Source organism: Meleagris gallopavo, chromosome 2, assembly GCF_000146605.3.
Source record: "Meleagris gallopavo isolate NT-WF06-2002-E0010 breed Aviagen turkey brand Nicholas breeding stock chromosome 2, Turkey_5.1, whole genome shotgun sequence".
In the NCBI taxonomy this organism is placed as follows: domain Eukaryota; kingdom Metazoa; phylum Chordata; class Aves; order Galliformes; family Phasianidae; genus Meleagris; species Meleagris gallopavo.
The window spans coordinates 58,052,641-58,067,696 of record NC_015012.2 but is presented as its reverse complement, the minus strand read 5'-3'; the positions used below and the strand labels follow the sequence as shown (position 1 = coordinate 58,067,696).

Below are 15,056 nucleotides of genomic sequence, written 5' to 3'. Positions count from 1 at the left end.
AGCTGCGGTCACGGGGCAACGGTGAGCGGTTTTGTGAGCGCTCAGTGTAAGCCTAATCGGGCTTGCGCTTTCTGGCTGTGCGAAGTGCTACACCTGTCCCTTTCTGGCTTGTTATTTAAAGGAGATTTCTTTAGCTGGGTCAGTTCGAGGCTGACCCTGTTTAATAATATATTTATTGACGATCTGAACGAGGGAATTGAATGCACCCTCAGTAAATTTGCAGGTGTCAACAAGTTGGAAGGAAGTGTCAATCTATCTGGGGGTAGGAAGGCCTTACAAAGGGGTGTGGACAGACTGGATCACTGGGCTGAGGCCACTGAGATGAAGTTTGGGAAGACAAAGTGCTGTTTCCCACACTTTGGGTGGAGCAATCCCCTGCAACATTACAGTCTTGGGGCAGAGTGGCTGAAAGACTGTGTGGAGGAAATGGACCTGGGGGTGTTGATCGATGCTGAATATGAGCCAGCAGTGTGCCCAGGTGGCCAAGAAGGCCAATGGCATCCTGGCTTGTACCAGAAATAGCGCAGCCAGCAGGAGCAGGGAGGTGATCGTCCCCTGTACTCAGCACTGGTGAGGCCGCACCTCAAGTAGTGTTCAGTTTTGGACCCCTCACTATAATAAAAGTCATCAAGGTCCTGGAGCACGTCCAGAGAGGGTCAAGGTGAGTGGTCTGAAGCACAAGGGTTATGGGGAGTGGTTGAGAGAACTGGAATTGTTTAGTCTGGAGAAGAGGAGGCTCAGGGAAGACCTGAGAATCATATAATGGCTTGGATTGGAAGGGACCTCAAGCATCAAGTTCCAACCCTCCTGTTATATGCAGAATTGCCAACCTCTAGATGAAGTACTAGATCAAGTTGCCAAAGGCCCTATCCAGCCTGACCTTAAACATTTCCAGGGATGAGGCACCCAGAACCTCTCTAGGCAGTGCGTTCCAGCGCCTCACCACTCTCTCCATGAAAAACTTCCCCCAATGTCTAATCTAAATCTCCCCTCTTTGGTTTCAGACCATTCCCCATTGTCCTATCACTGTCTACTCTTGTAAAAAGTTTATTTCCCTCGTGTTTATAAACTCCCTTTAAAAATTGGAAGGCCACAATCAGGTCTCCCCCGCAGCCTACTCTTTTCCAGGCTGAACAAGCTCAGTTCCTTCAGCTTATCTTCATTGAATAGGTGCTCCCGCCCTTGGATCATCCTGTATAGACCTTGTTGCTCTCTACAACTATTTGAAGGGAAGTTGTGGTGAAGTGAGGGTTGGCCTCTTCTCCTGTGAAACTAGAAATTGAACTAGAGAGAATGGCCTCAAGTTGCACCATGGGAGGTTCAGACTGAAGATTAGGAATTATTTAAGAGTGGTCAAGTGCTGGAACAGGCTGCCCAGCGAAGTGGTGCAGTTACTGTTTCTGGAGGTGTTCAAGAAATGTGTAAATACAGTACTTTCAAACCTGTTAGTGGGCATAGTGGTTATGGGTTGATGGTTAGACTAGATGATCTTAGTGGTCATTTCCAACCTTTCTGATTCTACAGTTCTCTGGGTATGTGAAGCTTGTGCCAGTAGTAGGGGCTCAGAAAGCCTAGAGAGCCATTTCCACAGCAGCAATAGATTCAGCCCAGGTTGGATGGGGTTTTAAAGCCTATCCAGTTCCAACCCCAATCATTATTTGTTACTATTCATGGAAAACAGCAGCCACAGACCTAGTCTTGAGTGGTTTTTGATGTTCAGGTGTAAAATAATCGAAAACTGTTTCTCCTGCAACTAAGCGTGAAGAGAGGAGGCCTGAGAAAGGAGTACAATGAGAGTGTTTTTCCTTACTTTTGTGTTCTCTATGACATGTAGCTTATTTTGTTTTGTTTTCTTCTTTTTTTCTGCAGGAACAGGTGGCTCATCTTCATGAACAGCAGTGACTGCTTAATGATAGCTCAGTAATCGCTCTAGGGCAAATATAGGAATAGCATAGATGCCTTTTCATATATGAAATTCATGCAGTTAAGAATAAAGTTTATCCTTCAGTAGTTTAGTGTTTAGTGGACAAGGAGTTGCTGTGGAAGCTCTTCCAGTTACATAGGTCTCAGATTATCAACATTTTGCCAGGAAGTTGGAAAGTCCTGTTTTCACGTTACTTTAGTGACTAGGATACAAATCTTGGATTTTGTTGGTGATTTCCTTAATGTTTAATTCAGGAAAAGGTGGGATAGAGTTTTTGATCGGGATCTCGATATGCAGAGTTGAGAAGCAGTGCCTGTGTTTGGGAAGGGATGTCGCTAATAGGCTGTGCCCCTGCTCTGCCCACCTGCTGCTGTTCAGCACATACTGTGCTTTGTGTCTACAGCGCAGAAGGAGGGCATAATCTGCAATACACACTCCTCAGATTTAGGTGAATCCTTGTTCCGCAGCTGATGCTACCGTACCAAATTCCTCTTGCTCTTAATGGTTTTGCATTTCTGAATCTTGTTGACAACTTTTCTGCCCCAGCTGTCCTTGTTTGTCAGATTCATGGGTTTTTGTTTTGTCCTTTTGTGACCATTTTAAAACGTGAAAATGTTATGTTCTGTATGCTGGTGGATCACCAGCACATAAGCTTAACTCTAAATGTTAGGTAATAAATTTATTGTTGCTTTAACATCTCTTTGTCATACATAGTTCTTTATTGTCTACGGAAGGAACAAGCAGCCACTCCAAACAGTTTGTTTCTTTTTATTAGCCTTTGGCATAAACGTAGGTGTCAGACCACAACCACATAGTGATTTACACCTCCCAGCCTTAGGCTGGAGTTAGCATGTAACCAGATTCTTCTTTTGCTTATCATCCCAATAGCCCAGACTGGCTCTATACTGTTGATTTTACACATGTAGCATAGCTTTGCATGCCACAGTAGCATAATATGCACTTGTGCTGCCAGTTTTTCCCCTTGGGCCAGATTTGGACTATCTGTACTGGTCACAAGAGAAGCTTTCAAAGTGTGTTGTCTGTCATAATGAGCTGTCCTGGGATAAACTGCAATTCTGACACAAGGCTTCTTCCACTACAGTAATCCCATTGTGGAGCTGTCCCAAGAGAATATTTCTGGATGTCTAGTTGTGTGTACATTCTCTGTAGCTAGAGGAGATACTGATGTTTCATTTTTTACGGTGTAGTTTAATACACATATTACACTGTGTGGGAGATGCAGGACTAGAATAATCATCTCGCTCCTGCATGATGAAGTCAGCTGAGATCTCTTTGTTTTATGTGAATTTGTAGGATTCCCTTTCTGCTCCTTCATGCCACATTTTCAGCGTGTTTGTTTACATTGGAAATAATTTTCTAGTGTTTATCTGCACAGAATTTCACATACCATTACTCTTATCCAGAGTGAACTGTACGTGATATATGAAGACTTGTATCGTTTTATACTTGGTCAGAACTGTCCTTTTTGCTTCTAACTGCATTTACTTAGAATGGATCAAAACCATAACTTATTAAATGTAGAAGGCTAGACTCTCTTTTTATGCTGTTTCACATAAAGTGTTGAAGTATTTTTACTGATCTGTTATCAAGGAAGAAGAGTAGCATTCTTAAAAGAGATTCATGTCATTATTTATTTGCTGAGAAGTAGATAAATTTATGCTTTGTATATTGCTTATGTATAATGTCATGTAGGTCTTTATACTGAAAACTCATACCCAGTGTGTTATTTAAATATATTACAGATGGGCTGGAAAATATGCAGCAAAAGAAGAAAATTATTAAAGGAAATAAAAAAGGACACAAGAGGGAAAAAAGCCATGTCCTCCTGCTGACTCAGTAGATTCTCTGATGGCAGAAATGCCATTTGCTGATACAGATATTGAAGATGAATTTGCTAGTAAGTGTATTTAAATGGAAATAGTGTAAAAGAATAGACATATTCTGCACACAGCTCCTGATCCTATCTGTTGGAATGCACAGGTAGGCTGGGCATGTGGAGTACAGTCTCCCTGCAAACAGAACCAAGTCCAGCAGTTTATTAGTCCTCAGTCCTGTAGATATTTGAGCGTTTTAAAAATATGTTTTGTGATTAATTGAAGCAATGAGCCACAACGTAATGATGTCTCATATACGTCTATTCACATTACTATATATGAGCTGCCAAAGTGATGGCTTCTATGAGCTGTCTTCCAGATGTGTATTTTCCCAGCAGGTGGCTAGAAGTGCACTTGTTATTGAACAGTGGGGAGGGGCTGCAAACGAAATAAGCTGCAAGAAGAGTAATTCATGATACACACAAAAACTGAGAATATGCACTTTTTTTTTCTTAAATGTTGGAAGGGGTCTTTGAGAAGGGAAAAGATGAGAGACTAGACTTAAATTTTCTTCTGTCTGGGTTTGGTCCACAAACTGTGGGTTGGCCACTCCTAGTCTACCACAACCTTCTCCTTTAATAATCCCACATATCTTGTTTTATATTGTAAAATGCAGTATGTGGGGAATTGCTCTGAACTCACGTCCATGCTGAAGTTGCTGGCCTAGTGCACTGCAACAATTTGGCTAAATGAAACACAGCTGTAGTTTGGAAGCCATGTATGTATGTTAACAGCTTATAAACCCTGCGTGGATGTACTGTTAGTTCAAGTATGGTACTCCACTTGTGTGGCTGTGTTAATGGAGGCTGGAGTAGGATCCCAGACGGACAGTTCAGTGCACGAGCAGATCAGATGCCTGGGAAGATGTGGTCCAGTCAGCTGACTGAAGTGATATTAAGGATTACTGGGTATGATATTAACTATATCTTTGTTCTGATTTGTCTATATGCTGAAAGTATTTTCTATTTTCTTTTTTTTTTTTTTTGCAGTGTCATACAACCTCTGAAATAAACATGGAAAAGAAAAGGAAGAGGATTACTGGAAAGGAAGTTCCAGAAGACAGGGAGAAGAAAGAAAGAAAAAGAAAAAACAGTACCAGCCAAATTATTTCATTTCTCTTCCAATTACTAATCCAGAGGTGATATTCTTTATTACAGTAATTCGGTATAACTAGAATTATTTCAGCAGCTGCATGTGTTTGTAAGAAGAGCAGTGTTTGAGCTTGAACAAGCTCATTTTTTCAGGTATTTTTAGAAGAACATTAGCAGCCTATTCTATCAGTTAATGTTTTTAACTAACATCTTTGTGAATAAAATTACTCATCTGGGAAAGACTAAAGAAAGGTTATCTTTTTATTCTCTCTTGCAAAACTCATATTATTTTGATTGAAACTGCCTTAATTTCTCCCTCTGCACTGTTTCAGTGTTGCTTATTTTGTCATTCACATGGAATAAGGAAGAAAGACGTTCCATTTAATAGGAAAATCACTGCAATATTTCTAGCTCTCCATATACACGGGATTTTAAATTTGGATCTGTTGCTGTTTTAATTTTACATTTTGAAGTTTTTAAAGTTTCCCATAAAACTGATTACCTTGTTTAAAATTCAGACAAGCTACTGCTTTAGTAAGCTGTTGAAATGGATTCAAGAAGTGCAGCAAAGTCTTCAAAACTTATTCTCCTGCAATTAGTACGTGTTTAATTTAACAGTAACATACCTCTCAGGTGAATTTTAACTCATTTTACATCTGTCTGTTTTCGTGAAAGTCAAAAATGGAGAGAATCTGCAATGAAAATAATGTAAGCTAGTTTTGGAAATTACAGTGCAGTCTTTGATTCTTCAGAAAATGTTATGTGGAGATGGCAGAAACCCTCCCTTTTCAGGATAGTTTTACGATAGCCTGACAACCATTGCTGATCTTTTATGCCATCCTGCTCTGAAATATCTTTTCTTCCTGTCTCTTCCATGATTTAACAACAACAATTAATGTAGGAGTTATATAATCTGATAATTGAGAACTACTGCTCACAGTTGTTACTGAATTGCTGATGGAGTGGAAAAATCTTAACTAAACATGCTTCTTTCTTAATATGCTGTCTATTTGATCTTCTTTCATTTACGGAGGTAATGGGACAAATGTATTAGATCTCAGAGCATTTAGGAATTCCAAGACTCTACTAGAAAGTTTTGTTAACACTTGCCTCGGATGTAGAGTTGTTATCAAAGTAGAAAATACATGTTGGAATTTGTTTAGGCAACAGTAGCCAAAATTCAGACTTCAGACATCTGGTTTCTTGATAGCTGGCGGGGATCTGGTAATTACTAGTAGTATTTCAGTTAGCAATCAGAGGTCTTCCTTTTGTGAGAATTTAATTTTATTCCAGTGAAGTGTTTTAGGCATAATTGCTCTTTCTTCATATTTTATATAGTATTTTGAACTTTACACAAAGAACCATTTTGTAGTAAGGGTTGTTTCTGAAACACGTAATGAACTGTTCTCTCAGAAGTCAAACATTTTCCTTGCTTTCATTTTAATGAAGTAAAACGTGCTGTTCCATTCATTTTGGATTTATATTGAATTCGTATTTTTAACTGTGCAAAAAATGGTTAAATAGATGATTATTGTACCTGATAAAACTTATCTTTCACCTGATGCGTTAGCACTGGCTAGATTAATCCCTGAGGGTCTTTTAGTCTTGATTATAATGGCAATAAGCTGTTAAGTTTTTAAAGCTACTTCCCAGTAGTGCTCAGTAAACAAAACTAAGTTACTTTATTACTCTTTGGAATAAGGTATTCTAAGTAATGGGAGAGGCTACATTGAAATCAATATTTGAGTCCTTATTCAGAGGGAATTTTTAAAAATAATTTGAGAGGGGAACAGTTGGGACAGACACCTCTTTAAGTTGGGAAATCTCAAGTTACATGAAATTGTCAGTGTGGTATGATAGCTAAAGGGGGAACTGGTGGTAGTGCAAGGAGAGTTAAGGACATAAGCAGGAAAGGACTGGGATGCACTACTCAGAAAACAATACAGGTGAGGCAGAGTGAGGTTTTGCCTTCTAATCCGAATGCTGAACAGTGCTGATCTTCATCAGCGCTAGGGTATGGCTTAAATTTCTCCTGCATCTGAAACTACAATAAGTGTGTCATATAGCTAGGATAAGTTCTGACACACGAAAGAAATGATCTTATTACAACATGATATATAATCGGAGTGTTGGTGTGATTTTATTCAATGTGTTACGCTACTAAAAACACTTCTGGTTTTGTAGATTCTGAATATCACTTTTTTCCTGGCAAATGGTTTTTACTTTTCTTTATCGTTACCATTCTCCCTAGAGTTGATCCCATTCAGTTATAATTTTTTTTTCTTTTAATGGGTATGGTGCTTTATGTTCTAAATACATAAATAAAGAAGGAGCTACTAAATGTATTAGGTTAAACTACTGCATGGCAAAACCTACCTTAACAATGTGAGTCACAAAAGTACTGCTTGTTCCCATTACATTTTGCTGTTTCAGGAAATGTATATGTTCATTATAACTAAATACAGCTATTTTAAGCCTCATAGCTACTTCTGCTCATTATAAAAGTCAATACATATAGTATGTTTGTTAAACGTTCACCAGCGAGTTTCAAATAAAAATCAGATTGATGGTTTCTACATGCTTCTTTTAGACTATGTACACCAAAGCTGATTTGTCTTTGCTTACTGTGGCTTAAAGAAATAACTCATTTTGCCAGTTAGTCAAGGTTATTGGATTTGATTTACTCATAGACTCAAGCATTCCTGCATGTTTTTTTAAATTACTGCAATACAACAGCTATCTTAATTGCAAGCACAGTAAACAATTTGGATACAATTTATAAAGCATAGATTTTTCACTGGAGAAAAATACAAATCAGATACTTTTAAAGAAGACTGATGGTGTTAGACCTGCCGAAATGTTACAGAAATTCATTGAAATTTTTGAAGAAAATATGTACACTGTACTTTCTTTTGGACATGAAGATCAGAATTATAAGTTGGGTATCTCCACACACACAAATATACATATCAGAATATTCTCTGTTTAAAATAGGCCTGATCCTCCAGAGACCTCTTCCACTTTCCAGATGCTTGTCTGTACGTAGCACATACACACTCAACAGACAGTAGAGAAATTCACTAAAGAAGTCTCTGATCTGGGCCACTGTCAGTGTACAACAATCTGCATGACCTCAAGCTGCTCTAGGAATCTTAGGGAAACCAGGTTCTATTCTGATGTGATGGGGAGTGTCCACTTCTTTGTTAATCACTGCATTTGTATTTGCTTTGAGCTTACTCAGATCAGCTTGCATAGCTTTGTTGCAGGATAAAAGTTCCTTCTGCAAGAATGATTTCTACATAAACATTTGACTTCAGTTTGTGTGCTTTCTTGTTCAGCTGCATTATTTCTTGTTCAGCTGCATTATGGGATGCAGTAACTGTATTGGCTAACCATTGTTTCTATGTCTCTGTCTTCCCAGATTGCTGGCAACGTTCGGGCTGTCCAAGATGCAATAATACAGAAGGATGACAGGCTTTCCAAAGCAATGGTTCACTGTGGTTCATTGCATGTCACAATGTTAGTGATGCATTTATCCAGCAAAGAAGAAATTAGCATGTAGGTATTTTGGAAATGTAGTTTTGTTGGTGGAGTTTGCAAATAGAAAGAATAATGGATGCATTTTGTAAGCCCTAAGTTACTGGAGTTACTGAACATTTAATTCATGTTGCTCTTAAATTGCTAATTTAATATTAGTTATTTGCATACCATGCTCCTTCATGAGCTCTGCCCAAAGTACACCTTTTCCTTGAATTTTTCCACAGCATATGCTGAACTTATATGCAAAAATCTCATGTTTGTTAAAGTAGTTATTTCAAAACTGTGTTTTGGTTGTAGGGAATTTTGAACAGATTAACAGGAGCTTTCAGATTTTCATAGCTCAGGAAGTGTTACAGGCCAAGTTAGTAATAGTCAATGAAAAACTGCAATGAAATAAGCCTTAGCTGCAAGGTACAGTCTCATGCAGTTAGTTTTTTATGCCTCTAAATGCCTCCAGAATATATTCACACTGAAAGAGAGGTGTTTATATTGCCTTATATTCCTTCAGGTAAATAGCTGAATGTTTGATCATATAGAAGGCATAAAAGTTGTGGAAAAGCATGTGTATAATACAAAGACATATGTATGTAAGTGTTATATGCGACTTTGCTGTATGAAAATGGAATTGTTTGGTTTGGCGGCATTTGCTCTTATCAGATGTTGTATAGCTCTCAGGCAAGCCTACTTCAAGGTACAAGTTCAGTGGTTAGTGTGAAGTTCTTAATATGAATACGACTCAAGTCAATACAGCTGTAATTTACAAATGTTTAGAATAGTATTTTGCGTGTCTAGCTGTAATTGTGACTTGAAATGAAAATGTGTTTCACAGTCCTGCTTTGCATGGACTTTTTTGGCAGCTTCTACATAGACGTGGTGTCTAGTAGCTTACATATATATGCTGTCTCTATATATGCACACCGTATTTGCAAAAATAAATAGCTGACAACTGATGTTAATTAAAATGTGATAAATAGCCTGCTGGTATTATACAAACATCTGGGAATCCTTCAGAGTTTACATATCAATGTTGTGAATCACTCATGAATCAAAATTCATTATAGTCTTATAATTCTGTTAGAAAAAAAAAGCCCCACTTTTTCCATCTCCCCAAGAGGAGGTCTTTCAGGGAGCTTCCATCATCTATATATCTTAATCATCTTAAAAGCCATGCAGTCCATACACTGAATTATCTGGATCAGTAACTAACAAGTGCAGTGAGATATTGCTTGAGTTACGGTAACACAATTACTAAACAATATGTCTATTAAGTGTGTGTGGTAAATCACTTTTATCCCCAAAAGATTTTGCTTTTGAAGTACAGATGGCTCATGAGAAAGAATTCAAGGTAGAAAGTGACAGCAAGTAGTGGACTGTATTTTGCTGAAAACACAATGCTTACAAATAATGAGATACCAGTGTGTCTAAATCAGTTGCCCTGCTTGTTTTTCACCCTTGTTTCCTTGAGTGCTGTAATACTAAATCCTTGAAGCCTCCATGTTCTTACCTCTCCTCTTGTGAAGTTATCTGTTTGTAGCCTTCCTCCTTCAACACTCTGAAAAGAGAGAGGTAGCTAACCAGGAGCAGAAAGGAAAGCAAAGTATCCTAGATCTGCTGGACTCCTCCTCCATGTTCCTTTTGTCTCCTGGAGTAGATACACCTGCTCTGGTTGATGAGGAAACTGTGGTGGCACCTGAGAACTGTTGAAAACAGTGAGAACAAGGTTATTATTGAAGGCATTTAAGTATGAACTTTTTAAAAAGGAGCATGAGAGGTTATCTCAAAGGCAAATATACTTTGTCATTAATAATTTTTTACAGTCCTAAACTGTATATTAAAACAAATATTGCCAAACTCAGTATCCTTAGCCACACCTTGAACTCCTCTCAGCTGTCTGATAGCCACCTGGGCACTTGCTTATGGAGTTCTTTTCTGCCTCTCCCAGCAGAACTCCACAGTCCAGGAACACAGGATCTGTTCTCTAGTCAGCAGCTTCCCCAGTGATTCTCCCCTTTCCTGTCCAGGTGCTTCCTGCAGCTATCTAGCTCAGCTGTCCTCAGGTATTCTAGGTTGCATTTTCTATTGTATGGGATTCTTATTTTTCTTGTAACTGATGTTTTCTTTTTAACAATCTGTGAGGACTTGGAGACAGAAAAGTTGCATTTTCTTTTCATCACCAATTTTTATACCACATTACTGGAAAGAAATCAAGATCTAGACTGGCAAAAGAACCTGTGTGTAATATTGAGTGACAGTAATAACTCAAACTGCAACTAGTGATCTGGGCAGCTAAGAGTTCACAGATCCATAAGTTTGGATCCATTAAGTTATTCAGATCTCTACGCTATCATGTATTGCCTCAGTCTATACAGAAATGAAATGTGTTGAATGCTACTTGAAGTCCAAATGTAAGACTGTTCTAAACATAACATTCAATTGAGCATGACATGGAAATGGAAGATCTGTATTTTAAGCTTCTCTTTGTACAGGAATCCAGACCTGCAATTTGCATAGGAGCTTTCTAACAGATATGGAGGCCAAATTGCAGCCTAAATACACTTTACATTTAAGACTGTATAAAACCAAGAACGTGAGATTTAAAATAATGTAAAGAAAGCAAGCACTCCCTATTACATGACAAAAAATCCTTGATTGAAATCAAGTAACTTTCTTAACCTGGCCTTTGTTTCAATTAATTGCATAGTTCTCAATACTCCATCTTATTAAGCACACTGGAAAAAGTGTGTAGAAATGCTTGTATAGTTTGTACAGGCATAAAAAATACAGACATGTCAGAAATCATGCTGATGCCTTTCATCCAGCTGCTGTAAAAAGAGTAAAATAAAGTCTTGAGAGTTTTTATCCTGTTACTGCCATCTAGCGTTTATAAAGCCAACACTGGTTTAGTGAAAACTTCCAATTCTAGAACTAAAGAGCACAAGAGATCTTTAGAAGACATTAAGAATATAGGGTTCTTCTTGATTGTGAATAATTTCAAAACAGAAGCGATTCAAAACAAATATTTCATGTTCTCATACAAGTACCTAATAGGGCTCATTAAAATGATTAGAAGGTTGAGTGTTGCTGCTGTTAAATTACATGTGGCTTATTTGTGCATGCTACTTCTGTCTTTTAAAGTAAGCATTGGTTTTGGTGATACTTATTTTCCTGTCTGCTCTAGTGAGCTTAATAGTAATTTCCATATAATTTTATATTACATATAAAATGTCACTAACATCTGTTTATACTTTTAAGTAACATTCTGTAGCAAGTTTGAAGGAATCAGAATCTAAGAGTGTCCCATTCAGATAGCAGGGCATGAACAAAAGTAAATTACTTCAAGAATAGAAAACAACATGCTTCTCAATCATCTTAAATGCAATGCATAGAATAATAGAGACACTGTCATCTTAATATCTAGTCATTCAGGTGAATTCTGTTCAGGAATTACACCTGTGGCTGCCTGCCTTACTGTTTCTACAGTTTTACAGCAGGATGTGTGAACTAGTTTGCCATTACAAAATAGTGAGAACGCTGACTGCACTGATAGTAAGTAGTGCAGAAATATCTGAATAAATAGTACATTAGTACTAAAAATGCTTTTGATATTTTTGTATAGAGATTAATAATATATAAACAATATTAAAATATTTGACTATGACATTTTCTTTCCCCTTGACAGAGCAATTGGTGCTCTTTCTGACAGCAAGGATTTTGTAGAAGACCTCCTAAAAGGAAGAACTGTGGATTTGTCTTTTCAAGGAATTGATCATTTCAAAAATGAAGTTGGATTTGTGCAGTTGGCAGAAAATGATCATACAGCTATACTTTCAGAAATAGCAGGTACAACTTGTGAATATAATCTTAAGTGCTTTAAGGACTTTCTAGCAACCTTATGAAGCGAGCCTTACCTAGATTGTAGCAGAGCACAAATGTGAGTAAGCTGGTACTAATTTAGTCAATAGCGACTTACCTTTAACTGCTATTCTTACACAATTGATTTCTCAACATATCTGAAAGGGACTTTATTTACTGTGCCATTCTCTGACATCTTTTTACTTAGCATATATAAAAAGCACAGCACAAGTTTATAGATGGATAAAGACTCTACCTTGTTTTGGTTCAAACACTGCGTTGTTTCTCAGCTGATATGCACTTTATCTGACTTGCAAAGTTGCATAGTTGTCTTTAGTGTTCATGCTGAACAGTACTGAGAGTTGGTGGTATTTGTTCCTCTTCTATGGTCTGGGAGTCTTTAAGTTTTGTGTTTCCTCTGTGCAATATGTATCACTCTTAAATCTCACTATGTGCTTGTGTATAACTGCACGTACACACAGAATTGTATACATACTTACATATATTTATATAGAAGTATATACATAAAATCGAGACTTTCTCTCCACCTCTGGAGGATAAAGGGAAATCAGAACATGATTGATCTACCAAAGGAATCAAATTAGAGTCCATGCAGCTTTAGCCTGAGGTTTTTTTTTTGGAGGGCTTGTGGAACCAGTCTGTGGCTCGTTCAGTGTTAACTGCCTTTGTGTAACAATTATGAAATTACTGAAAAATGTTGCAGGCACACACTATTACACACGTGTACCTGCACGAGCAATTCAAGAGCATAACTCTCAGTTAACAGTAGAACTAAGGCCACTGTCTTTGTCAGACTCAAACATATCTAAAATAGAGTTCTCAAGTCAGCAGGAATATACAAATTAAAAGTCATAACTGTCAGCTAAGAAACAGCAAAGAAAATAAGGTACAGTGGAGATTTTTTTCTGTCTACAAGGCTATACTTAAACTATGTTGTTTACAGATACTAAATAAAAATTCTCAGCAAACATTACTAATTCATCAGTGTCCTTTAAAGCACTTTAAAACAATCCCAGCAATTCCAGCTATTCCCTGAAAAGACACTTTTTAAAAGAGTTCTGCAGTATTGATGAATTATCTTTTGTGCTTTGAGGAATCTGAAGTCATTCTACTTTCTTAATGATGCAAAAACCCATATGGAACATTTTGCAGAACAGCAAAGACTGCTGCTGTCACAAAATCTCTTGTGTAGTCCAGAATGAATAAAAAATAGAGAAAGTCTTTATTAATACAGCGCTTTCTCTAGCAACTCATTAATTCATTTCTTATATGCCTTAACAAAATGTTTAGCATTTTTTATGTTTTTTTCATCACATCGACAAATAATAAGAAAGTTGAAATACCGGTCATCAAAACTGCAGCTCTCGTGTTCAGTGGCTCACTGACATAATCTTTTATTTGCAAATAATAAAATGCTTCCCTTATCATCAGAATTGTGTTCTGGTGCATCCTGGCACATTTTTGAGTTTGGAATATTTAGAACACAATCTTTTGAATTAAAATTGAGTACATTTCACATTTTCCAAATTTCTGTTTAATGTTTTTCTACGCTTTCTTGACCCTGATATCTTTTGTTTGAGAGCATCATATTTTTGGAATATGTTCTTTCCCTCTCTAGTATGGTCACTGTATTCCAGTCAATTATTGACCTTCAGCTGGTATCATATCCATTAAAAAGAACAGATGAGTATTTTGCTTACATTAACTTCTGGAAATGATTATAGTACCTTTCATCACTTTGGTTGTGTTGGATGCTTCACCTAACAAGTTGCATGGTGAAGTTTTCAAAGTGCCTTTTGATGCTCAGATTATCAACAAAATTAAAGTTGGAAAAAAAAGTTGAATTAAAATGATCACATTTCATCTATTGTTGTTTTCTCTGTATGGTGGAGATAAATTTTGGTGCACTCCTCCACTCAGATACCATGTAGTAGTTTCTGGACTGTACTTGAAACAATAACCATACCTTCTAATACAAAGAAGCGTTTTAGCAGAAATACACGTTGAGTTTTTCCATAATAAGTCTCATATATACATTCAAAAATAAGCTGTATGTCAAAAATATGCCTTGTATGCCTGCTCTGTGGATGGTATCCTGAGTATACAATTTAGGAAGACAGCTGCAAGAGAAAATACTGGGAACTCTTTGCTGGACTTCTGTGACTCAGAATCTGTACATGTATACTGTTGTGCAGCTACACATTTGACATAAGACAACTGTTGAAAATGAATTTTTCAATTTTTGAGAGCTGCATTCTCTCCAAACATAGCTTGTCTGTAATACAAGTTGGGTCTCTGCTTTCCCTTACTTGAAAAAGAGAAGGCACTAGAGAGACCTCATTGCAGCCTTCCAGTACTTGAAGAGAGCATATAAACAGGAGGGAGAATGGCTGTTTACAAGGGGGGATTGTGATAGGACAAGGGGGAATGGTCTTAAACTGAGACAAAGGAGGTTTAGGTTAAATCTTAGGAGGAAGTTTTTCACAGAGAGGGTGGTGATACACTGGAACAGGTTGCCCAAGGAGGTTGTGGATGCCCCATCCCTGGAGGCATTCAAGGCCAGGCTGGATGTGGCTCTGGGCAGCCTGGTCTGCTGGTTGGCAACCCTGCATATAGCAGGGGGGTTGAAACTAGATAATCATAGTGGTCCTTTTCAACCCAGGCCATTCTATGATTCCCTGGAAATAGCTTTAAAACTGAAGCTTGCAAAAACAACAACAACAACAACTTCCA

The 15,056-nt window shown here is 37.6% G+C and overlaps 1 protein-coding gene across 1 annotated transcript in view; it reads left to right on the top strand.

The window, feature by feature from the left end:
• The window catches only part of LOC100544435 (A-kinase anchor protein 7-like), a 36,686-nt gene that overhangs the window by 13,584 nt on the left and 8,046 nt on the right, over positions 1-15,056 (top strand). Inside the window, exons 3-6 of the mRNA XM_031552217.1 lie at positions 3,742-3,842; positions 4,824-4,957; positions 8,332-8,468; positions 12,130-12,290. Of these exons, the coding sequence (XP_031408077.1) occupies positions 3,742-3,842; positions 4,824-4,957; positions 8,332-8,468; positions 12,130-12,290 (533 nt within the window). The remainder of the gene's footprint in view (positions 1-3,741; positions 3,843-4,823; positions 4,958-8,331; positions 8,469-12,129; positions 12,291-15,056) is intronic.